General features: G+C 50.1%; 8 protein-coding genes across 8 annotated transcripts; 4 read left to right on the forward strand and 4 right to left on the reverse strand.

Annotated features, from left to right (window-relative positions):
• Window positions 1-181: 181 nt before the first annotated feature.
• Asppvi_002470 (TFIIH/NER complex ATP-dependent 5'-3' DNA helicase subunit RAD3) lies at window positions 182-2,734 on the forward strand (the record flags this gene model as incomplete). Its single annotated transcript, XM_043298452.1, has 4 exons — window positions 182-198; window positions 270-726; window positions 775-891; window positions 941-2,734. 4 exons carry the CDS (start codon window positions 182-184, stop codon window positions 2,732-2,734), a joined length of 2,385 nt encoding a protein of 794 aa, XP_043154387.1.
• A 396-nt stretch (window positions 2,735-3,130) lies between these two features.
• On the reverse strand, window positions 3,131-8,389 carry Asppvi_002471 (DNA-directed RNA polymerase I core subunit RPA190; the record flags this gene model as incomplete). Its single annotated transcript, XM_043298453.1, has 4 exons — window positions 3,131-4,723; window positions 4,782-7,557; window positions 7,619-8,110; window positions 8,205-8,389. The coding sequence occupies 4 exons, from the start codon at window positions 8,387-8,389 to the stop codon at window positions 3,131-3,133; spliced, it is 5,046 nt and encodes a 1,681-aa protein (XP_043154388.1).
• Window positions 8,390-8,728: 339 nt separating this feature from the next.
• Window positions 8,729-10,504, forward strand: Asppvi_002472 (U4/U6-U5 snRNP complex subunit PRP3; the record flags this gene model as incomplete). The annotated part of the gene is made up of 1 exon (XM_043298454.1): window positions 8,729-10,504. One exon carries the CDS (start codon window positions 8,729-8,731, stop codon window positions 10,502-10,504), a length of 1,776 nt encoding a protein of 591 aa, XP_043154389.1.
• Window positions 10,505-10,783: 279 nt separating this feature from the next.
• Asppvi_002473 (RNA-binding snoRNP assembly protein NAF1) lies at window positions 10,784-12,814 on the reverse strand (the record flags this gene model as incomplete). The annotated part of the gene is made up of 1 exon (XM_043298455.1): window positions 10,784-12,814. The coding sequence occupies one exon, from the start codon at window positions 12,812-12,814 to the stop codon at window positions 10,784-10,786; it is 2,031 nt and encodes a 676-aa protein (XP_043154390.1).
• Window positions 12,815-13,090: 276 nt separating this feature from the next.
• Asppvi_002474 (dolichyl-P-Man:Man(6)GlcNAc(2)-PP-dolichol alpha-1,2-mannosyltransferase) lies at window positions 13,091-15,039 on the forward strand (the record flags this gene model as incomplete). Its single annotated transcript, XM_043298456.1, has 4 exons — window positions 13,091-13,149; window positions 13,209-13,881; window positions 13,931-14,725; window positions 14,779-15,039. The coding sequence occupies 4 exons, from the start codon at window positions 13,091-13,093 to the stop codon at window positions 15,037-15,039; spliced, it is 1,788 nt and encodes a 595-aa protein (XP_043154391.1).
• Window positions 15,040-15,524: 485 nt separating this feature from the next.
• Window positions 15,525-16,988, forward strand: Asppvi_002475 (heme-dependent oxidative N-demethylase family protein; the record flags this gene model as incomplete). Its single annotated transcript, XM_043298457.1, has 5 exons — window positions 15,525-15,723; window positions 15,776-15,878; window positions 15,927-15,979; window positions 16,035-16,158; window positions 16,223-16,988. The coding sequence occupies 5 exons, from the start codon at window positions 15,525-15,527 to the stop codon at window positions 16,986-16,988; spliced, it is 1,245 nt and encodes a 414-aa protein (XP_043154392.1).
• Window positions 16,989-17,214: 226 nt separating this feature from the next.
• Asppvi_002476 (exonuclease V) lies at window positions 17,215-19,172 on the reverse strand (the record flags this gene model as incomplete). The annotated part of the gene is made up of 2 exons (XM_043298458.1): window positions 17,215-18,689; window positions 18,782-19,172. The coding sequence occupies 2 exons, from the start codon at window positions 19,170-19,172 to the stop codon at window positions 17,215-17,217; spliced, it is 1,866 nt and encodes a 621-aa protein (XP_043154393.1).
• Window positions 19,173-19,564: 392 nt separating this feature from the next.
• On the reverse strand, window positions 19,565-20,615 carry Asppvi_002477 (Mpv17/PMP22 family protein; the record flags this gene model as incomplete). The annotated part of the gene is made up of 2 exons (XM_043298459.1): window positions 19,565-19,985; window positions 20,047-20,615. The coding sequence occupies 2 exons, from the start codon at window positions 20,613-20,615 to the stop codon at window positions 19,565-19,567; spliced, it is 990 nt and encodes a 329-aa protein (XP_043154394.1).
• Between the last annotated feature and the right edge of the window lie 3,437 nt (window positions 20,616-24,052).

Genomic DNA, 24,052 nt, shown 5'->3' on the forward strand with positions numbered 1-24,052 from the left:
GCCATATCAAAAAGCGGCGTGATGATCGGGCTCCCGATAAGGAGATCACGTGGGCTGGTGTCATCGATCGCCTAAAGAGGAAAGGTCAGTTTGCGGTCTAGCTATGCTGCTTGTCTTTCATGAGAGAGAGCGAGCTCAATTCTGTCAGGCAGCTGGACCACGGTGGCGCTCTACTCTCACAATGAAATTCATGATAGAGTAAGTCTACAGATGTTAAATCAGTTGCTAGAAGAAATAAGCTCCTCTAACAAACCTTTATCGTCCATTAGTGATCTCCCCGTCCTGTTCCCTTATCCTCGTATATACCCCGAACAGTATGCCTACATGTGCGATCTTAAAAAGACCCTCGACGCCGGGGGTCACTGCGTTCTGGAGATGCCGTCAGGCACCGGAAAGACCGTTTCGCTACTATCGTTGATTATAGCATATCAGCAGCATTATCCGGAGCACAGGAAGCTCATCTACTGCTCTCGAACAATGTCCGAGATTGAAAAGGCGTTGGCTGAGTTGAAGGAGCTGATGAAGTTTCGCACTCAGCAGCTGGGATATACCGAAGATTTTCGAGCTTTAGGTCTCACCAGTCGAAAAAATCTGTGCCTGCATCCGTCGGTGAAACGAGAGAAAAGTGGCACTGTCGTGGACGCGCGGTGCAGGAGTTTGACGGCTGGTTTCGTTAAAGAAAAGAAGGAGAGAGGCGAAGATGTCGAGCTATGCATCTATCATGAGGTATGCGCTCATGTTTGGAAGTTGTGGTGGAGATTCCTGACTGTTTAGAACCTCGACCTCCTCGAACCGCATAACCTTGTTCCTCCCGGCGTCTTCACTTTAGATGGGCTTCTGAAATATGGAGAAGAACACAAGCAATGTCCTTACTTTTCCGCGCGGCGCATGGTAATATAACGCTTGAAGTCCTTGTCGGTGTGTGCTAACACAGGTTCAGATGCCTTTTTGCAACGTCATTATCTATTCCTATCATTACCTCCTTGACCCTAAAATCGCGGAGAGAGTGTCGCGAGAGCTCTCTAAGGACTGTATAGTAGTATTCGATGAAGCACACAACATCGACAACGTATGTATTGAAGCGCTGAGCATCGATATCACCGAAGACTCGTTACGGAAAGCCACGCGGGGCGCAAACAACTTGGAGCGAAAAATCTCCGAAATGAAGAGTTCGGACGCAGAGAAACTACAAAACGAATATTCAAAGCTTGTGGAAGGTTTGAGAGAAGCGGAACAAGCCAGAGAAGAAGACCAGTTCATCGCGAATCCGGTGTTACCGGATGACTTGCTCAAGGAAGCTGTGCCAGGCAATATACGGCGGGCGGAGCACTTTGTTKCCTTCCTCAAGCGCTTCATAGAATACCTCAAGACACGAATGAAAGTCACCCATACTATATCCGAAACGCCACCCTCATTCTTGACACACGTCAAAGACCTTACTTTTATCGAGCGAAAGCCTCTACGTTTCTGCGCTGAACGCCTTACTTCGCTAGTGCGAACACTAGAGCTTATTAACATAGAGGATTATCAACCATTACAAGAAGTTGCAACGTTCGCGACCTTGGTCGCGACATATGATAAAGGGTTCCTGTTGATTCTTGAACCATTCGAGTCGGAAACGGCCACGGTACCAAATCCAGTACTACACTTCACTTGTTTGGACGCCGCAATTGCGATCAAGCCCGTCTTCGATCGGTTCAGCTCCGTCATCATCACTTCTGGGACCCTCTCGCCGCTCGAGATGTATCCGAAGATGCTCGGCTTCCCCACTGTACTGCAAGAGTCGTACACTATGACGCTTGCACGGCGGTCTTTCCTGCCTATGATCGTGACGCGAGGCTCAGACCAGGCCCAGATTTCGTCCTCATTCCAGATCCGAAATGATCCTGGCGTCGTGCGCAACTACGGGAACATCGTCTTGGAATTCTCACGGATCACACCTGATGGTATTGTTGTCTTCTTTCCATCTTATCTATATATGGAGTCGATCATCAGCATGTGGCAAGGAATGGGTATCCTAGACTCAATATGGAGCTATAAATTGATCCTCGTTGAAACTCCTGATTCGCAGGAATCATCGCTCGCCTTGGAGACCTACCGGACAGCATGCTGCAATGGGCGTGGTGCCATCTTGTTTTGTGTCGCTCGAGGAAAGGTCTCCGAAGGTATCGATTTTGACCACCATTACGGTCGTGCGGTATTATGTATTGGAGTTCCCTTCCAGTACACGGAATCTCGGATCCTGAAAGCCCGCCTTGAGTTCCTGCGCGAGAATTATCGAATCCGGGAGAATGATTTCTTGTCGTTCGACGCTATGAGACACGCAGCGCAGTGCCTGGGGCGTGTCTTGCGTGGCAAGGATGACTACGGAATCATGGTTCTAGCAGATCGTCGATTCCAGAAAAAAAGGAACCAATTACCCAAGTGGATCAGTCAGGCCATGCTGGAGAGTGAAACAAACCTGAGTACGGATATGGCTGTGGCTACTGCGAAGAACTTCTTGCGTACAATGGCCCAGCCATTCAAGGCCAAGGATCAAGAAGGAATTTCTACATGGAGCTTGGCCGACATAGAACGGCATCGTGAAAAGCAGATGCTGGAGGAAGAAAGACTGCGCAGAGAAGCGGCCGCCAATGGACAGGTCATGAACGGCACTCATAATGGTGCTGGTGCCGCTGCAGACGAATTTGATGACGATATAGACGAAGACCTCATGATGTTGGATGCACAGTAAAACAGTTTGGACGCATCATTTTCTTCTGCCAAAAGCAACTCTTGTGACTTTTGAAGCGGATTTTTTGTATATACGGGATACTGGTTTATGATACCACGGGGTTTTCGGTGTATACTTTCCTGTAGTACATTAGGTCCTTCTGCTAGAATTGGAACTGCGCGTCATTGACTTGATCCTTTCAAGAGCTTGATATAGTAAATTGATTGATCTATTCATCTGCTCACGGTGTAAATGCTATCGGAAAAGGAACAAGACTTTTCTTGGATACCGCTGAGACAAACTCCGAATCGTAGGATACATCAAACATACAAAAGACATGGATAATGCACAAGGAAATACGCAGGCATATACAGTAATTGAAAATCATATGGTATGTCATGCACCGAAAGCTCCCAATCATGCGACAGGAGCAAGCACGTCGAAGGCGCCCGTGCCGACCATGCCAGACCGGCCCGCAACGATTCTGCTGCTGGGGCTCTTGAGGTTATCAAAGTCCCTCTCGATCACCGCATCCTTCAGAAAACCGACGGTGGTCTCGAAACTCATCTTGGCCAGAGGCGACGAGCTATCCTTGACGAGACCGTTGCGGTTGAAGGCGCGGAAACCACCAGACTGGGTCATCACATCACCGATCAAATTCAAATGGCGGTTGTCAACTGAGATACTGTGACCCTGGAAAACGTCCGACATTTCTCGCACGATGGATGCGCGCGCGGCCTCGACACCGTAGAGCATGAGCATGTGATGGATTGAGTTGGTGTAGATGGAGTGAGGCTTGATGATATCCTGGTAATCGCGCATGGCAAGCAGATTGACACCCTCGGTGATGACGTGTGCGGGCTCACCCTTGAGCGGGTTCGCCTCGACATACGTGCAGTTACCGAGGCCAGGGATAGACTGGATGACGGCGCTGCGAGCGGCTTCTTCAACCAGAGGCAGGAGGAGGAGCTTGGGAGTGGAGATGTCATACTGCAGCTGGACGACGCATGATGTGCCCTTGCTGGGGTTGAACTTAAACTGTGTGACTTCGCCATATTTGCCCTTGATATCCTCCTCGCGCAATCTGGTGTCTTTCGTCTCAGCATCTGTTTCTTCGTCGGAGTCGTCCTCCATTTCGACATCAGAACCCTGGCGACGGTCCTTGCCACTTTCTTCCTCATCTTCGTCATCTTCTTCAGCATCCTGCTGTCGGACCATGTCTATTTCTTCCTGTTCGGGACCTTCGTATGAGACTTGGTTCGATCGGTTCTGACCGCTCCTCGCCCGCTTGGCGTCGTCTTCATCATCCTCATCATCGTCTTGTGCGGGTTCGACCTCACGGTCGGGTCCCCGCGGCCCCTCCTCGATGACGCCCACAGAAACACCAATCTCGGGCTGGGCCGTCGAGAAGCTCTTCAATGACTTCTCGTCATTACGTCTCTTGAGCTCGGCTCTAGTGAGCTTAACAAGCTTTGGAATGAACTTGTTCTGCAGAGTGTTTTGGACGTCTTTGGTCGTGATCGCATACTCTTTCGTGTACTCCTCTACTGGGAAGAAGGCAATCTCGACGTCGTAAACCTTGGAGCGTGAACCGGCTGAGGCAATTCTCTCCTTGACTTGAACCTTGTCGATCACCTCAGCAATACTGAGCTTGCTGATTGCCTTCGCAAACCTCTCACAATGTTCCTTTGACAATTCCTCGTTCAAGATCAGCGTCATCGTAGGCGTCATGATGTGAGCGCTTGCAGTCATGACAATTTCACGCAGACGGGGAATACCCAGCGTCACGTTCTTTGCCGAGTGACCAGCCAAATGGAAGGTGTTCAGGGTCATCTGGGTTGACGGCTCTCCAATAGACTGACTAGCAACGATACCAACTGCTTCGCCAGGGTCGACGACAGACTTGAGATACTTCATGTTCATCAAAGTATTGAATGCCTTCTTACTGATGAGACCGTCGATACTCTTCTTCTTGTCTCGCAGAAGTTTGTCAGGGTTGGTGTCCTCGTACTGCAGCTTTTGTTAGTTTCGAATGTGTGGAAGGAGGATTGTAGCGGATGTCTCATACCTTCTTGAGCGCCTGCGAGAATGCTTCGGATGTACTACCCAGATTACCTCCAGGATGGTAGAGAGACAGTACCGGGTCCATAGCGTCGACTTTTCCTGTCTTGCGGACCTTCTTCATGGCTTCCTTGTGCCAGGCTGTCACCTCATCCTTCTCCAGGTTATGGAAGTCGCTTGTAAGGTTGACAGACTGCATGATAGAGACGTAATTCGAAGTCAGGAAATCGAAGTCCTTGAGGTGCACTTGTTTCGTGATATCAAGTCCATCCTCTCCGTACAAGAATTGAACGATGGAACCGTCTGAAGACTCGCGGACAGATGTATCGTACTCGGCTCTCAGACCTTCCATACCCTTGATCAGACAACGCTGCAGATATCCAGATCTAGAAGTTTTGACGGCAGTATCGATAAGACCTTCTCGACCGGCCATAGCATGGAAGTAGTACTCCTGAGGCTTGATACCAGTCAAGAAACGGCCGCAGACATAACCACCGGCCATAGGGTGAGTATCAAACGCCCTGAAGGATGGTAAGGTCTTGCCACTGATCATAACAGGTACACGTCGACCTTCCAAAACCTGCTGTCCCAGGTTGCAAGAAATCAGGTTCGCGTTGACACTTGAACCCTTAGCTCCAGAGATAGTCATAGACTGCATCTGATTCCACGGGAAAGGCTTGGCCAAGCCTTTTGGAAGGCAAGCCTGAGTGATCTCGGTAGAGAGCTTAGAAGTCCGAGCGTTGGAGACACTATCCAAACCACTTTGCTTTTCATCGTCCCGAAGGACGTCTTCCAATCTTCGGCGCAGTTCGGCATCTTGATCAGGGACTGTGGTTTGGTCGAGAGTCACGTACTTAAGAGCAACCTCCCGACCGATGCTGGCAGCTTGACTAATCTTCTCTTTACGGAGACGGTCACCTTCCTTGGTCAATCGAAGATCATCGATACCGCAAGTGAACGCACGCATGTTCAGATATCTCGTCAAGAGTCGTCCGAGAATACTGATCAGCCGTCCGGCAATGGTGTGGCCATAGACCTCGTGGATGGCATCGATAAGACCGCCAGCAGTAGGGCCGATTTGCTTCTTATCGAGAATACCACACAGCATCTCGCCGTCCTTGAAGATTACGGTACCTTCCTCGTTGCCCTCGCCCCAGCGGTCTCCAGGAGTGGAAGACTTGCTCTTCAGGTTGAGACCCGCTCTTCCCGGAGGCATGATGTTTTTGAGAATTGTCGTAATGACTTGCTTGCCGGTCCAGAGACGCTTTGGTTTCAACAGAGTAGGCTCCACAAGCTGAATCCGTTCTGTGATAGTATGTGAGTTCTCAGGCCTGAGACAGCTGTAGAGCAACTCATGATAATCTTCCTCGTCGAAAAATGCGTCTCGACATGTGAACCACGTTCCCATCGAGATGTGATCTTGAATCAAACCTCTCAAAGGCTTACCAGATGTCGCCACAAGATACTGGTGGTCGGCGTCCGCAAGCATCATAGCTTCAGCTCGAGCAAGTTCGTTCTGAGGGAAATGCATATTCATTTCGTCACCATCGAAGTCGGCATTGTAGGTGTTACAATTAGCGTAGTGCATCCGAATAACTCTCTCATTCGCCAGCACACGAGCCTTATGGCCCATGATGGACGGCTTGTGAAGCGTAGGCTGCCGGTTCATGAGGACGACATCACCAGTGGTAAGGTGACGGTAGACCTTCTTGTTACGTGCTCCCTTCATGCGCCAATTCGACGGTGCCAGCAACTGATTGGCCAAAGCTGTTCTCTCATCAAGACTCTTAAATTTGAGGTTGGTCACTTGGCCCAATTCGTTTTCAATCGCAGTGGCACCAGGATATTTGTCTGGACCATTGATGACTGCCTGCTTCATTTCCCAGAAGTTGTGATTCGTCACAGGCTCTGGATAAGTGAGCTTTTTCGCGAAGACCAGTGGTACACCAATCTCGTTCGTTTCAATATTGGGATCCGGGGAAATGACACTTCGAGCAGCAAAATTGACACGTTTGCCCATCATGTTCTTTCTGAACAAGCCCTCCTTCTTTTCCAAAATCTGCTTGATACCGTTGGCGGCCTGGCCTGCTGCCGGGCCCGATGCGCCTCTCTCCCTGTCGATCAACCCGTTAACAGTATCTTGGAGCTGTACGATAGCATGAAGGAGGTCGCGATAATCACGCATTCGAGTGACGGAATCGGCACCGGCATTCTGCCTTTCTTTGCTGATCTGGTTGATGATGTCACAGTTTTTCAGAATTTGGGTGAACGGAGTGTTCTGCTGTGCTTCCATAATCTCACCGGGCCCTTGAGGGGCAGCTGGTCGATATTTATTCGGTGGCACCAGGATGTTCTTGATGAAGAACATGTCCGGGCTGACTTTAGCTTCCTTTTTGGGAAGAGGCCGAGAGTTGTATATCAGGCTCAAAATCTCTTTCTCCTTCTCGAAGAGTAGTACCATCGCAGCATGCACTTCTGGCGAAGGCATATATTGTCCAGCATCGCCAGCTCCTGACTTCTTGCTTTCGGCTTGTGCAACGACGGCATTGCCACGAGCAACTTCTTCCTCAGCGCCATGTGATTCAGACACCACACTAGCCGTATCAGAAATGCCATTGGACATCGACTCTTTTGCCTTCGTATCAAACTTCTTGGCCTGCTGGAGAAGAATGAGGGAGTTCGGCGCTTGAAATCCGGCCTGTACCATGGCTAATCTGGACTTCTCGGGCAGAGGCTTTCGGAAGATCTTCGAAAAACGGTCTCTCCGGTAATTGGGTGAGATTCTTTCGCACCTCGTCAGCAAACGGTAAATAGCAGGGGAAGTGTGATAACGACATGACATACCCGCTGCAGCTGCTGCATTTTTTGATGCTGACAAGATCCTTGAAGAACTGCTTGACCAAAGTGCGTCTCTGCTCCGCAGCCATGGGATTCTTCGCACCAGACATGATACCCTTCAGTCTGCCGGCAGTATGTGCCTCCCGAATCACCTTCTTGACGTATGCATTCCTGCGAGCGACGAGGTCATCGTCGTCGTCTTCCTCGCTGCCTGAATCATCGGCGTCCTTTCCAGACTTCTTCTTATTTCCTTGACCAGTCCCCATCGCCTCTATGGCCTCAACTTCGTCGACTAATCCGTATTGTAAGAGCCGTAGCTTGCACACGTAGGCGTTGATCTGAACTCGGGGCATCTGGAAACGATGGCAGTAGACACATTGCGCTCTAAGCAGTCGGTATAATTGGTCGAAGAAAGTGACATTGTAAACGCGAACAGGAAGCTCAATATGTCCAGGATGGCCAGTACAAGACCACGAATTCTGACGGCAGGTCGTGCAGCTAAATGCGGTCAGCGAAAAAAAGGCTCCGAAGTAGCGATAACCAGCGATAGGTCTAATAGACGGAAGAAGCATAGCATAAGTGTTAGACTTACACATGATCTCCCCAAGCACCCAGAGCCGGATCGTATAAACCACCAGGGACAGGATTATTAAAAGAATCCAAAGTCGGGGTATTGTGAATTCGTTTTACGGAAATGGACTTGATATCTTCATCCGAATAGACCCCGAATTCAATACCCGAGATTGACGAGGCCACAGGCCGTGCGAACGTCGCCATGATTACCTGCAGCTCCTTGAGCGACAGAAATCGCTGGCAGTGCGATTTTCTTTGGCTGCTGGCCTGAAGAAATAAATGGCGGATTCGTTCGGCGGTGATGCTGCAAAAAAGTTGACCCCAAGAACTTTTTTCTGCCGTGCGCTACCGCCAAGCGGTCCACTCATGCTCACCCCGTGATTTACGACTGATTTGTTCCGTATCATAATTATCCACTGTCCATCCATTCTACCTGTACCACATCCCGGTCCTAGCTACATTCTGGGGGTTGTGACGTTTGTCTTGTCACCTCTCACATATCATTCCTCAGACATTTGTGGGTGAGTGGAACGTAGTTGAGTCATGGCGGACGTGTCTGGCAACGTACTGAAGCGGCCTCATCCCGAGGATGAAGACAATAACGCACAGAAAAGAACTCGTTCCAACAATGGCTCGCCGCTGCCAACTCAAGGAGGCAACGCTGCCGCCGGGAAGGTGGACATCGRGAAGATGGTGGCGGAAGCAAGAGCGAAGGCAGAGGCTGTGCGCGCCAGGCTTCAGGCCGCCAGAGGCGGAGCTCCAGCGCTCACACCAGCAGCTGCAAGCCCAAGTCCTACACCTCCTCCCGCTACCTCAGCAATGTCGAAGCTAGAACAAATGAAAGCGAGAGTTGCAGCAGCCACCGGACGTGCCAATGCGGCTGCTCAGCAACGGACTCCTGTTCCACCTCCTCCACCACCTCCTCCCTTCGACGATGACGATGGTTCGTCACGGGCCCGCGGCGGTCTGGATGTTGGCCTTCATCCTGCGCTTCTCTCAGATACTACAGATTTCCGAAGTGGTAAAGGACGGCCGTCAGCTCAGTCCAAGTTTGGGGCGAGCTATCGGACAGACTCTCCAATGCCTGGCACGAAGGATCGGGCTGGACTCGATTTGTCAGGTCCTTCGCTTGAAGAGATCAAGAGTAATCCCTACTTTGATCCAAGCCTTGGTCCTAAAGCTACTATCGCGAAGCCCAGACAATCACGGCAACTGATATTCAATCAGAAGGGCAAATACATACAGCAGGCGGCAGCTTTACGTCGGCAAGCCCAACTAGAGGATATGAAAAGGCGCATCGCAGAAAGAGCACGACAGGCTGGTATTGATGAGGATTTGGATGTCGAGAAAGCATTCCTTGTGCCTGCGCCTCCGGCCATCGAATGGTGGGACGAGGGTTTGGTGAATGGCAACGATTACTCTGCTATCGATGACGAACGCAACCTCAAGATCGACACACCCGATTCTATCGTCACTGTCTACGTCCAGCATCCGGTTCTTCTCGAACCTCCTCAGGAGAAGCATATGCCCGGACAAAAGCCGATGTATCTTACACCGAAGGAACAGGCAAAGATTCGGCGTCAGCGACGAATGGCCGATCTCAAAGAGCAACAAGCGAAGATCCGACTGGGTCTCGAACCGGCTCCTCCGCCAAAGGTCAAGAAATCTAATCTCATGCGGGTTCTGGGCGAAGAGGCTGTCAAAGACCCCACTGCAGTCGAGGCGCGTGTGACCCGAGAGATTGCAGAGCGTCGCGAAAAGCACGAGGCTACAAATGAGTCTCGCAAATTGACAAAGGAGCAAAGGCGAGAGAAACTTGCCCAGCAACAGGAGAAAGATGCTGAAATGGGTATCTATGTCTCCGTGTACCGAATTGACAGTCTTGCAAATGGGCGCCATCGTTTTAAAGTCAGCAAGAACGCCGAACAGAACGCGCTCACAGGAGTCTGCATCATGCATCCTCGGTTCAATCTAGTCATTGTAGAGGGAGGTTCACACTCTATCAACAGTTACAGGAAATTAATGTTGAACCGGATTGACTGGACAGAGAACGCTGGGCCAAACGGTGTGCGAGAAGGCAACCGCGAAGCCTCTGCCTCTTGGCTGTCAGCAGAAGACGAGAAAACCGGCGCACTGAAGGATCTCAGCTCCAACACATGCAGCCTCCTATGGGAAGGCCAAGCTAAAGCCCGTTCATTCAGGAAATGGTTGGGTGCTCGTGTTTGTGAGACAGACTCGCAAGCGAAGGACGTTTTGGCTCGAGCAAAGATGGAGAACTTTTGGGTCCTGGCAAAAAGTGCGAAGCCCAAGGAAGTGTAAATCGCTGAAGCTATTGATTCTAGTCTTCTTTCGAAGAGACCTCATGACAGGGATGCGATCAATTGGAAGCATTGTAATTTAGAAGTAAAGCAACATCATGATGAGGTACTACCATCCAGAGCAACCGTCCTGTACATTCGACAAACACCCAAAGAACACACGATTTTATAAAGTAACTTTTGAATCCCACCCAATGCAAGTGTCATTATGCAAACCCTGATACCGTCCATAGCGCAAGAAGAATAAGAAGTGCTAGAGGATCTAGATGATATCAAATTATTACGAGCGCGGCGGCCCTTGATTCGCGTTGCTCAGATGCCGCAAAAGATCCAACTGAGCCTTGACCTGGTCGAAATTCATTGTAGGATTCTGCACCTGGGGCTGCCCAGCCGTATGTTGTTGTGGCTGCTGCTGTTGTTGCTGCTGCTGCTGCTGTTGTTGCATTGCAGCTAAAAATAGAGGGTTGATGGCAGGGAAATTTTGGTAGGGGTTCGGCTGCTGATAAGCTTGTTGGAAAGGCATTTGGAAGTTGAATTGTGTCGGTAAAGCGCCTGGAGGAAATGCTTGCTGAGGCTGCTGGGTAAAAGGTTGGAATGAAGAAAATTGCTGAGGCATGCCATAGACGTTCTGCTGAGCCGGCGGATAGCTTGGCTGCTGGTTATAGTTGGAGGGTTGAGCCTGGGCATCCAGTGGTCTTTGCTGCTGAGAGTAAGACGGACGGTCGTGGTATGAGCCATGCTCACGAGTTTCTCTTGAGCCTCCTGCACCACGGCCACGGTTGCCTCGTCCACGATCGGAGCCTCTACCCCGACCCCTACCACCACGGAAGGCAGGATTCCTCGAAGATCCCTCGCCCTCGACAGGCGCCTCTTGTTGACTCATCATTTCATGCAGATTCTTCGGGCGAGCAAGTGGAGTGTAACCGTCTTCGGCAGCCGGGGAATCGTCGTAGTTGAGCTCAGTCTGGCTAAGTTTCGAAGGACCAGGTGGTCCTTTCCTGCCCCTAGATGGCCCGCCGTTTTCATTCCTGGCTTCCTTGCGCTCCTGTCGCTTCTGCTTCAATCTCCGCTTATACTCGGCCTCTGCTTCGTCATCGGAGAATTCTATCTCATCTTCACCGACTTCTTCGTCATGGAAGTTCGATGCATCGCTTCCCTTCAATCCCTTCAGAGGCTGAGTGAAGACAAATGTCGAATGAGCCTCAACGTAGTACACATTCTTTCCCTTGGAGAGACCACGCTCCTCGATAGCGGCAGCGCTGGGGAATCGAACCGCATACAATGGATTCTCGACCCGTCCCAAAGTCTCTGATACCACGCCAGCAACTGTTCGATCTTCCAGGCAGAGCAGAGAACCTGACTCGAGCACTTGGTATTCTCCGGAAACGTTGGCTGTGATAAGAAGGGTGTTTTCAACGATGGATTCCACATGTCCCAGATGCACAATTTTCATATCAGGTGTGACAGTGACTTCTGGGACTGGAGGGGCTTCCTCCGGGAGCTCATTTGCTGTCCTCAGGTTGCCGCCTGATCTGCCCTTTCCTTCTCCCTCATCATCAGAGCCATTTTCCGCCATCATCAGGATCCGCGCCGTTTCCTCCGCTGAGAGAATCGGATAGTCCTCGTCGTCGTCCTCGCTATCATCGGAAGAATCGGTGGTAGAATCGTCAGACGATGATTCATATGGGGAAGAATCAATTTCCCATTCCGGATGCTCCTCTTCCTCCTCTTCAGCTTCATTATCTTGCAAAGCATCGGGGGCTGCATCATTCGTATTATTCTCATTGACCAGAGTCTCCTCTGCAGGCCGATTTTTGGCTTCCTCCTGCTCAGCCTGTTCCTTGCGTGGCTCTACATCCATCGGCTGGGCGTCTTCAGAAGTTGGGGCCGTCTGTACCTGGTCTGTTGGCTCTGTCGCACGCTGTGTATCCTTCTCCGTTACTTCCTTTCCAGTGGTCATATCGTGGTTCATTTCGTCATGCATGTTCTGTACTGGAGCAGATTCCTCTTTCGCGAGTTGCGGGTCTTGAGGACTGTTATTGATGAGACTCAATCCCGGTATTAACGACGCAGGTTTAGATGATATTGCCGGCTCGCTAGTCATATCCGTATCCGTAGTATCTTTGTTCTCACTGCTATTCTCCACTGGTGTTCCAACCGTCCAGGGAGTGTTGTAGAAATCACTGCCATCGTCCACAGGCGTCGATGCGATGGGTGGCGTATCATTCATGCAGGGTCGTTTCGCCGAAGGGCCTTCATCGATGGTATCTGAAGCGCCTGGAACATGTTTGGAGGGCTTCTGTTCAGCCATTGTAAGCCTCAGAATGCCGTAAAAATAAATTCTAAGGCGATGATAGAACAAAGAAGTTTCGTGAAGAAAATGATTGTTCTTCACGGGAACACTTTTTTTTTTGGATCTGCCAAAAGTGCCGCTGCGGCCGCCGAACAAGCTTCGTTATCGTTATCGTGTCCGTTCTCATGATTTGTCCATTCCCAACCACAATATTTAGGTACCTACTATCGAAGTCCATCAACAAGCACCCAGCGTTGATAGTTCTTCGAGTCTCTGCCCTCGAGAACAATCAGCATGGCTCCGGCCAGAAAGGAGACACAGTCAACAAATGGCTCTCAAAGGACCAAGCGACGGTATCTCAATCTGAATGGCATATCCCCGCGTTCCAGCTAACAATCTGTCCCCCTCGCAGCTCCCGACCAGTTCCTTTCTATCTCCCTCTGAACGTCACACTATATGTGTTCCTTATTTCCAATTTTGTCGCTGCGGCACTCGCTCCGATTCAAGACTGCGATGAAGTCTTCAATTTCTGGGAACCCGCGCACTACCTGGACCACGGGTACGGGCTGCAAACGTGGGAGTATTCTCCCGCCTATTCAATCCGAAGCTGGCTCTACGTCTCTGCCCATGCTGTGGTTGGCAAAATAGTGTCTCTTTTCTCGAGTAACAAGACAGCCGAGTTCTATGCTATACGGTTCGTTCTGGCAGCAGTCTGCGCCGCCTGCGAGACGAGACTGTACTCAGCAATCTGTCGGACATTGAACCCCAGAATCGGCCTCCTCTTTCTGATCATTGTCGCTTTCAGTCCGGGCATGTTCCATGCGTCTGCAGCATTCTTGCCGTCTAGTTTTACCATGTATACTTCTATGCTAGGTCTTGCATCTTTTCTGGATTGGAGGGGAGGCCAGAAGACGGAAAAGGGCATTATGTGGTTCGGCCTCGGAGCAATCATGGGCTGGCCTTTTGCCGGAGCTCTGATCATTCCTCTTCTCCTTGAGGAGATCGCCATCAGCTTCATCGCCGGCACTCTTGGAAGTTTGTTTGTGGGTATAGTCAAGGGCATTATGAGATGTCTCGCTATTCTGGTGCGCTTCTTCCGGCTACTGCCTCTGCGATTCTCGCTAACTGATATAGGGTGTTGAAATTGCGGTCGACTACTTATTTTTCCAGAAATTCGCGGTTGTCCCGTGGAACATTGTTGCTTATAACGTTTTCGGAGGCGAAGGCAGGGGGCCTGATATCTTCGGTACAGAGCCGTGGACATTCTACATCAAAAATCTGCTTTTGAACTTCAATATATGGTTTGTATTGGCCCTGTCTGCTACGCCCATACTTGTTCTTCAGGCTATATTCCGTTCTCAAGCCACCAATGTCCAAACTCTCTTACGGACCGTGACTCTGGTGACGCCATTTTATATGTGGTTGGCCATCTTCACTGTCCAGCCGCACAAAGAGGAAAGGTTCATGTATCCCGCCTACCCTTTCCTTGCACTCAATGCGGCCATCTCCTTTCACATGATCCTCTCTTACGTCGGGTCAAGTAACCCAAAAGAGATCATTGGACGACTGTCGCCGAAGGTCAAACTGACCATAGTGATGGCTGTAATTCTTATGGCTATCAATGCCGGGCTACTGCGAACTCTTGGTATGATCACGGCGTACAATGCACCCCTAAAGGTGATGGAGCCGCTGCAACAGTTGGAAATGGCACAATCCGGTGGCTTTGTGTGCTTCGGCAAAGAGTGGTATCGATTCCCATCATCATACTTTCTTCCGAACGGAATGCGTGCCAAATTTATCAAGAGCGAATTTCGAGGATTGCTTCCTGGAGAATTTCCGGATGCCCCAAGCTATTCGGGTCTTATCCGAGGCACCTCGCAAATCCCTGCCGGCATGAACGATCGGAACGAGGAAGACCTTGGTAAATACGTAAGTAACCTTTGTCACATTTAAATTGTTCTTCCCAAGCTGACATGGACCAGGTCGATATCTCTCAATGTTCATATCTGGTGGACTCGTACTTTCCAGGGCGAGCTGCAACGGAACTTGAGCCTGACTATGTGCATGATGAATCAGAATGGGAGACAATAACCTGCAAGGACTTCCTCGACACGTCCCAATCAAGCGCGCTAGGTCGATTGATTTGGGTTCCTGATATCCCTATGTTGCCAGCTCGTTTCCGCAGAAGCTGGGGGCATTACTGTCTTCTCCAGCGGCGGAACGCCAAATCAGAGTCAAAGTAGACGGCGTGATGTCACCACTCTTATAGTGTACATAATTCTCGAGCCGTTACCCAAGTTCGTGCACCACATGCGATCTCGCAGGCGAGACACCGCATGGTCAAGAGAACTACAGGCGGCACTATGACCTTACCTGATTTGGATAAGAAATCCCTTGGGTGACGCCAACCCTGTAAGACAGAACAGAGATAAGATATCTCTCCGCACGGATGACACCCACGCAGACTTACAGTTTACGGACAAGCTTCGTGTTTGCCCAGTGGACGGTCGCATCGGATTAACGCAAATGGAAATCATCTATGCACTGTCAAGAAAGTCGCCTCTTCTATTGAGCTGCACAATGTGCATACAGAACATGGAGTGGCGGGGGTGGTCTCTTATTTGTTCAGCAGTTGTCTCGTCTTCATATAGTAGCAATTATCTCTGGGATTCACGGTCATAGAGGAATTCAGGTTACCCCTCTTGATTTTTAGAAGATGAATGAAATCATGCTTCCCGAACTTGTGCAGCTCGGCCAGCTTCACATCAAACATGCAGCATCTCTGTGTTTGGTAGCAACGTTGATCTGGCTTGCTACTTCTGTGCTTCGCTTCTCGAACAAAGGAAGCGACAGAAGATCAGCTCAAGATCTTGAGAGGAAATCGTCTTCGACATCGCGGATTCAGAAGCCAAACAGAAAACCCGGAGGTAAGACAAGCCTTCAGAAATTCGAGACTCTCGACTCACTGACTCTCTGCAGAATGGATACCCTCAGACTTCAAGAGGCCGACCGCCTCTCCATATCCAGACTGGGATGTCCATGCGACCAAGCCGATACCATATCGACCATTCAGATATGGCCCGTGAGTTGTCTCAGATGTGAACTCAGATCCCATGACTGATCAACACAGGAAGTATTTCATCACGATGGGGTTGAGAAGCATGAAGTGGGATGAATGGATCGGTAATACATCTTCACATACCACATCGATGGCCTCATACGCTGATAGACGTTCTAGAGCTGGACAACCACTACCTACGGTATCACGCCGACAAAGCACGTCGCATCAAGGAGAGGGGAGCCAAATGCTGCAGAACCGCGCCCGAGGCGATGGACGGTGCGATTGAGCTTCTGGAAGAGCTGTGCGTGCCAACACCCTTGGTTCCCCAAAGGCATAACACAATCTTACAATTCAATACAATATAGCACCTCCTACCTCCCCGAAAGATACCCCTCCATGTTCCGCAAAACCGCAACAGGCATCGCCAACACCATCACCGGCGAATCATTCAACATCACCCAGCGCCCCCTCCCCGAAGACCCCATGACGACCTGCGCGCGGCTCATCCAAGACGACCTGGCGCTCATGTTCGAGAAGCCAGACGGCGAGTACTACCTGCTCGCGGGCGCTATCCTGCTCGCCGGCTTCTGGCGCCTCGAAGACAAATTCGGGATGCGCCTCTCCGAAATCCACACCTCCGGCGACGTCCCGGGCTTCAGGACCAAGCTCGAAAAGGGCATGATGAACTTCTTCCGCCGGATTCGGCCCGAGGACCCCGTCCTCCGCAACAACTACTTCATCCAGGTCGACGACGAGCTCGCCTGGTCGCATAGTATCGGGTCCGAGGACGCGCCCGTAGTCTCGTGGAACACCGCGCAGAAGAACAAGGCCATCGAGCACCATTACTTCCGGTCGGAGAGGCAGAGTCTGCGCCGGCTGCCGCGGTCCGGGGCGGTGGTGTTCACCATCCGGACGTACTTTGAGCCTATCACGGAGATTGCCAAGGAGCCGTATGTGCCTGGTCGGCTTGCCTCTGCGATCCGGAGTTGGGATGCCGATGTGTCGCGGTACAAGGGACGGGAAAGGTACGAGGAGGTGCTGCTGGAGTATCTGGATCAGAAGCATGCCGAGCAGGTTGCTGCAGGCCTGGATATGGACAAGGAGGATGAAGTTCGAAGTTATCCTTTTTGATTTTTTTTAATGGATTGTTACCTTACGGCCCATCTGCATTTCCTTTTATACTACCGTATTTTGATAACCTCCATGAGACAGTTCTTGCCAGTGATGCTATATACACTCGTAGTCTAGTAATCTATCGCTAAACAGGCCAAGCAGAAAGCGTAGTCCAATGCAAGTCTATGCCTGATGTTACCCAAATGCAAATAGAACTGCACACTGTATGATTCACGCAGCAGCATCAAGACCATTCAGGGCCCTTTTTCCGTCTCGCCATGCTCCATTCTCTCTCCTGTCGCCAGGAACATTCCTCGCGGAACTCGCAAATGCGGCACTTCCATGCTTCCATGATTTCGACACCACGCGGATCGCGATTACCGCGCCACCAGTCCATCTGATCGGAGAGATAGGATGACATGGAGGTTGGATCGAAAAGAAAGCTACGGCTGCCCAGGACACGGGTGTGCAGGTCTGCCGTTGGTGCGGAGGAGAGATAGCGAGCTGTTAGAAGAGGGGATATGATCGTCGGGTATGGTTCTAGCATGCTAGGCTGAAATTCCGAGGGGATAGAGGGCGCAACGGAGACGGAGGGCTGCGGCGAGGGAAGGAAAGTAAGGCGGAGTTGGTCTTTCATAAATTTCCAGAGACTGGACAGGTTATTGTGTTCAAGGAGAATACTGGTTGAGTCCTGGCTTGCGGAGGGGAGCGATCCTGATGATCGGATGGATGGTCTACGTGCCGCATCTTCGGGCGAGGGGATGAAGTCTGGATCAAATTCCGAGGCTGAAAGGGCATCGAAGAATTGATCGTTTAGGCCGCTGACTTCAGCGATAAAAGCGTCGGTGAAAGTACGATGAGGGTCTAGGTCGTAGCGGGAGGCGAGCGTCTCGATGGAAACCTCATCGGTGGTGGTGAGACGGTTCAGCATGTGATAGTAGATTTGGAGCTGGAGCAGCGTCGGCCGAAATGACGTGCTCTTGATTGTGGGTATGGAGCCGCTGGCTCGCGTTTTGATGTCTGTGAGGTAGACTCGAGGGATGTTGAAGGCCTCAGACGATTGGGTGCTGGGAGGGTCCTCGACCAGCTCATCAGGCTCATCCGTCCATGTCATCTCTGACAGCCTCTTCCCGCCCTGTGAGGGAGCTAGCAGGTAATCTGTCAGAGACATCTGATACTCGGGCATTACCGCCCTCGAAGCCTCCACATCGGCATAGTATCTGGCAGCTGTCGCCTCAAGCTCCGGGTCCGGGCACTCATACGAGAGCTGGTCAATGACTCCATTGACCAGCTCACCATCCACAAGACCCCAGACCTCCAGCTCCCGGGTAAGACCATATTCTCGCAGTGTCCGTAAGCCCTGTATGACATTCCACAGCCTCAAGGCCAACGCATCTTCCTTGGTTGTGATTTCCACGGGAACAGTCGTGTGTACCTCATCCTCGAGTGTTTTGTGAATAGTACTCCCTTGCTTCATAGCAGGCGTTCTCCTCTTCCTCCCATGCTTGGTCAAGGTATACCAGTACTGTAGCTCGCACCATGCAGGAGAGATCAGATCAGTCACGGAAAAGGCCTTGTTGGGTGGCTTTCTGAATCGCTCAATAGGTGATCGAAGATCAGGCGCTGAACTTGTTGTCGAATCACCGATCCATTCCCGTTCACGGGCTACGTCTCTCTCACGTTGTCTTTCGCGGCCTTCGAGGGAATCCGGATGCTCCACTAAACGCTTGAAATCAACCGTCAGCCGCCTACTCAACCTCATTAAACAAAACGACAAACAAAACTGCAAGGAATCAAGGAATAATCCTCACCAGACGCGGCGCAAATGTTGCCCGAAATCTGATCTGCCCTTGCCCCAGCAGAGGTCGAGACCTGCCAGGTCTTGCGCTTCTGCCATAGAAAACCGGGCTTTTCACGACCCAGTACCTTAGGCACTCGTTGACCTGCTGGAGCTTCAGCATATTCTTCAATATCAGCGACGGCACTGACTGTCGCCTGTACGGTTTTCGAAACTGTCGTTGGCGTCGCCCTCGCTGTCGCTGTCGCGGTAGCAGAGGCCTCGGCGGTCGCGTGTCCTGTGGCGACTTTGGCGAGCAGATCGTTCAGCAGCTCTTCTTCATCCGGGGTAAAGTCGGATCCGTAGTCGCTGCTGTCGTCCAAATCGCCTGGCATTACAATGTAGGATGTCGGGGGGCAGAACATGCCCGTGATGATGGTAATGAATTCATGTCATGTGTGGTGAGAAGAAAAGGATCTAATCTCCGATCGAGTTCTTATCGTGAAGCCACTCCTCCGTTAAACTTCATTTAGCGTATCCAAAATTGTTTGTCTTGGCGCAGTTTTATATCAAAACAGCAAAAGTCTGCGCTTCACATTCTTATGTCTGCTTAAGCGAATCTTCGTGATAATCACTGAGAAATTTGTTATTGTATTAGGGTATAATGTATGAGAATAGTTCTAGTCTATGTACTCGTTGAAAACGCAACGCTCAAGAAGACAGGGCAATGTATCGTCTACTCAGAATCGATCGCGCTTGCAAGTCTAAGATATGCAAAGGAGAGAATATGAAAAAGCGCAGTCATGGAAAAGGTACCTCATGCTTTTATCGTTGTCGAAGGGGTAATACTGCCGGAGGCCAGCACTTGAGACGAATGTTCCGACTCGGCCATTTCCGCCTCGACCTCCCTGGCGGCCTTCTGGTTTAACCAACTGAGATAGGTCTGCCAGCCGACGGCGATGACACCGGCGAAGATGCTCCGGAAAGGCGGAGACACGTACATGAAGCTGAAGGCCGTGACGGCTGGCCAGAGCTTGACACTGTTCGATATGCTGACGGGCAGAGCGACCTTCAAGCGCTCGAATGTCTCTTCAAAGGACGCGCCAGCGAGAAGAGAATGTACACTGAAGAAGTACGTATTGAAAATGGGTGTGAAGACAGCTTGTTGTACGGAGACTTTGGTGAGAATGGAAAGGAATTTGGACTGGAAGTTGAAGTTGTTGTGGAGGAACATGAACCTAGCGAAGGTGGATCGCATCAGCCAGATGTGCTCAAGGCCAACGGTAGGACAATACATACCAGTTATAAGACGGAATGGCAGATCCCACACCAACTGTCAAATGTCGCATAGTTCTCAGAGGATCGTACCCTCCACTCGAAGCAGCCTTAACCTCGCCATCTTCAGCCGAGCCCGCAGGGTTCTCTTCAGAAGCAGCCCGTGGTGTTTGCGCCGGGCTGTCGGAGGGAAACAACAACTGCGCACTCAGGTCGCCGCACAGATATATCACAATAGAACTGACAACCTGCGTCGCATAAGGTCTCCTTTGTTGTACTCTGGCGTATGATTCTGCCACTCTACCAATGGGTCCTGCCTGAATGGCCTGGAAGAACGTTCGCGAACTCGAGAGGGCGGGGGTGGAGGCAGCTGAAGGTGTGCCTGCGGGTGGACAGGTATGTGGGGAGGATGCCGATGTGGATGACGGTGGAGCACTCGATCGCGAAGCGTTTGCTGATGTGCTGTTCTTCTCACGGACAGGATTAGGCGATGCCTCGGAGGAGTGGTGCCTTCGTTGTGATCGTTGTGGCCGGATTGTTCTTCTGCTCAACTGCCTCACAGTCGTCCTTCCATGTTGCAAAAGATGTCCCATGAGAGGCGATGGGATAGGTAATATCACAGTCTATAATCCGTATATGTGCGACACGCAAAGGCAGTCGTTGATCGATTGGCGATATGACTCGACAATGGCGATAAGAAAAGTTGCGCAAAAGACCGACGATAAGGCGCAATTCGATGTTGTTTCGGGTCAGCAACAGAGATCATAGGAATCAAATTAATGGCATGGAAAACCCCATGAGATTCTAAAGAATGATATGAAAAAGCGAAGGTAAAAAGAAGAATAGTGCTATATGTAAGAAAGAAACATTCATTTGTCATGCATAGAATTTGAGTCAAAAAGATAGTCGGGCGCCTCACGTTATCCGGTGCCGAAAGACCGCAACTTTCCGATTTAGTTTGTTTGTTCATCTTATCGCCGAGGGCCATCGCCGAGCGAACCATCCAATCAACTTGGCCTAAGCATTCAATCTTCGCCAACGCCTTGAAAGATAACTCGAAGCATGGTTCTCTGTTAAAAAAAAAAAAAGATCCCGGAAATTCGGTATGACAGACTTATCTGTCCCTGCGCTGCCCCTTGTCTAACTAAACCACTCTCTTGCCATGCTTGCAAACCGCATATCTTCGACCTCTCTCCTGATGGCCGGCGTGCTTTCTGGCAGATTCGGCCACTATCATAGGTGAGGTTATGATATTGATTACTGCAGATCAGGTCGAGACCATCTCACATTTGAACTCTCTGATGAGAAAGAATTCCGCAACCTCCTGTATCCCCTGGAACGCGAGCTTATGGATCCTCAGATGAGGACGGCCAAGGTCATGGCACACCTGCCTGACTAGTCACCGGAACAGAGGCTCGCTCGTTAGTAGTCCCGATCAGATGAGGTTCCTCTCAGCACCACCAATTCTTCGGGCTGCTATCAATCAGCTCATGCATCGTGCGAATCTGAATCCGTGGGTACTTACAGCCCTGTCGCGTCGGCATAGGACACGGCGGCAACGCTGGCGGATTGCCAATCCGTGCCTGCCCTTGAGGCGCCGCATTCTGCGCCGGTGCCAGCTTGGTGCGCTCTTCATGTGTAGCCCTGGTCTGACTCGGACTCTGGCCATGGTCGATGAGAATGAGGATGTGTTTGTTGAGAATGTATGCTGAAGAATGCTAAATGCCTATCATGCACAGGTAGGAATACTGGAGTGGTGAAGATGACTTAGGGAGGGTGGGTGATGAGTTATGTAGCCGTCAAGAGACAGGACAGAGGTAAAAATACTAGATGATAGTAAAATGCAGGCTTCGAGTGGAGAGCAAGATCTGAGAGCTGGTCTACTCTACAGCTGAAGACGGAGAACAGTGGGGTGAGTTTGATATCAATACGAGACCAAGCAAAGCTGAGATGAGGCGAGCTTCATACTATCCGAAGGTCCAGACACGAGTCGAATTGATATAGACCCCCAGATTCATTATCAACGAAGATAGACCTATTGAGCTTGTACCCTATCTTATGAGGCCCCAATGGATGAGTGCTTAGATTCTGAAGAGAATCGCGATCCCATACAGTACAAGAGGGAGGTTGAGTGAAACGTTTGGGATAGCTGACAGTCGAAGTTACATGGGGTAGGCAGCTTATATATCTCTACGGCCTATTGTGGTATATCTCCAGTAGAACTGCAACCTCACTTCCAACACAATGTTGAACGACACCTGGATACCACCTACTATGATATGGTCTTCTAGCGTAATGTATGGAGAATGAGGTCTCTGCTTTACAGCACATTCTTTAATCCTGATATTAAGTGTAATCTTGTCAGTGCTTAGCTTAATCCCGCCTTTGCAATAATAGACCCCCTGATTCAGGATGAGAGGTTTTCAGTGATTACGAAAATCATGGCGGCCTGGGAGCCAAAATTGGGTAGTATCTGGCTCAGTGTGTTGCTAGTAGGCATCGTTAAGTCTATGTTGCGAGATATTCGAACTGGTCTTACTGCAATAGACCTTAATGCTGGTGCTTGGACTGGGATAGAACAATAATTTTTTTTGTCGCAGCCCCAGGTCACTGATAGAAAGGCCATCGACCGTGAAGATGAGTGCTTACTCTTTTTGATGGGGTTAGAGGGATATAATAGAGTCCCTAGCTGCCCTTGGAAGCCCTTTGGAGAGAATCAGCTCTGTATCACAGAGCTGACGGTTCAGCACCATGCTCACTGCGGATGTCATTCTTTAAACTATACTACTTGGGTATGGACTCTTTTAGATGGTAAACAAGTTGAAGACCCAGGAAATCCGGGTATTAGTACGATAGGCTCAGGTAGAATATATCTGCATATGTTGGAACGTTTGAAACTTTCTCCAGTCGGTCTTGACGATAGTATAAATCTAATTACTAACTGAKGCCTCTACCCGTGGAATATTTGGTTGGTTAAGGTCAACGGGCTACCCGGCTAATGAAAAGTCCATATACCAGCACTTGTGGATAGATATTGAGAGCTCTGACGAGGAAACCATGGTTGACTTTGAATCTGATACAGGTGAGGGTGCAAACATAAAGCATTTGGGGGGATGAATGGCTGAGCAAGATTGATTGAACACTCCTATTTGTTTGTCTAGTATATGGGCATGTTGACGACATTTCTACGAACGTTCGGCATAGTATCGCAGTTGAATGACGTAATCTGTCCCTTCGGTTAACTATTTCTACATAGTAGAATCCTTGTCAGTCACCAGGCTTACCAGCCAGCGTATAGACACCTGAGCATAAAATATGTATGAAATTAAACCTACATTCCAGTGAAATCCCTACTGCCTTTGTAAACAAAAACAAAATCCTGCCCTTCTCCTTTCCAAGATCTGTTTACAGACGTCATCGACAACCGAACTTGGTGAGATAGCCTCGATGAAGTGGAATTGGCCCCATAGTTCATTTTTAGATCCGAAAGGAATAGTCCAGTGTGGGTCTAGTTTTGACTATTACTAATATAGGCTGTTAGCGTTGGGTTGTTTGCTTTGGGGCTGGGATAGTTCCATGTTATTCTTTGGTCAATTCCATGTAGTGCCGACAAAAAGTGCGGTGATTTTGGGAGAGATGTAGGAGGATGTGTTAGATTGTGGATTGTCTTGAGACACCTTTCTAATGTTAAGTTCGTCTGTTACTTTGCAACTGAAATATAGAGAGTTTCAGTAGAAGATATATCCAAGTAATGCCCACTAAATTTCTATGTATAATATGGCAAGAGGGAAACTTTCCGACTGGCTGCTCTGTTTATTGCTCTATAACTCTTACGTAGAAGTAGGCAAATGCGGGAAATCTCCGGCCGATTTCATGGCATCAATCTCTGAGAAAGATCCGAGTTGGCCCTAATGGCATGGTCATTTGTATAACCAACATGAGAAAGTCTCCACTGTATCTCCATATTAATCTCCGGGGTATCCTCACAGAGGCCGAATTTCAGGGCATGTAAGACTAGCGGTCTTGTCCC

Source organism: Aspergillus pseudoviridinutans (genome assembly GCF_018340605.1).
Source record: "Aspergillus pseudoviridinutans IFM 55266 DNA, scaffold_2, whole genome shotgun sequence".
NCBI classification, from domain to species: domain Eukaryota; kingdom Fungi; phylum Ascomycota; class Eurotiomycetes; order Eurotiales; family Aspergillaceae; genus Aspergillus; species Aspergillus pseudoviridinutans.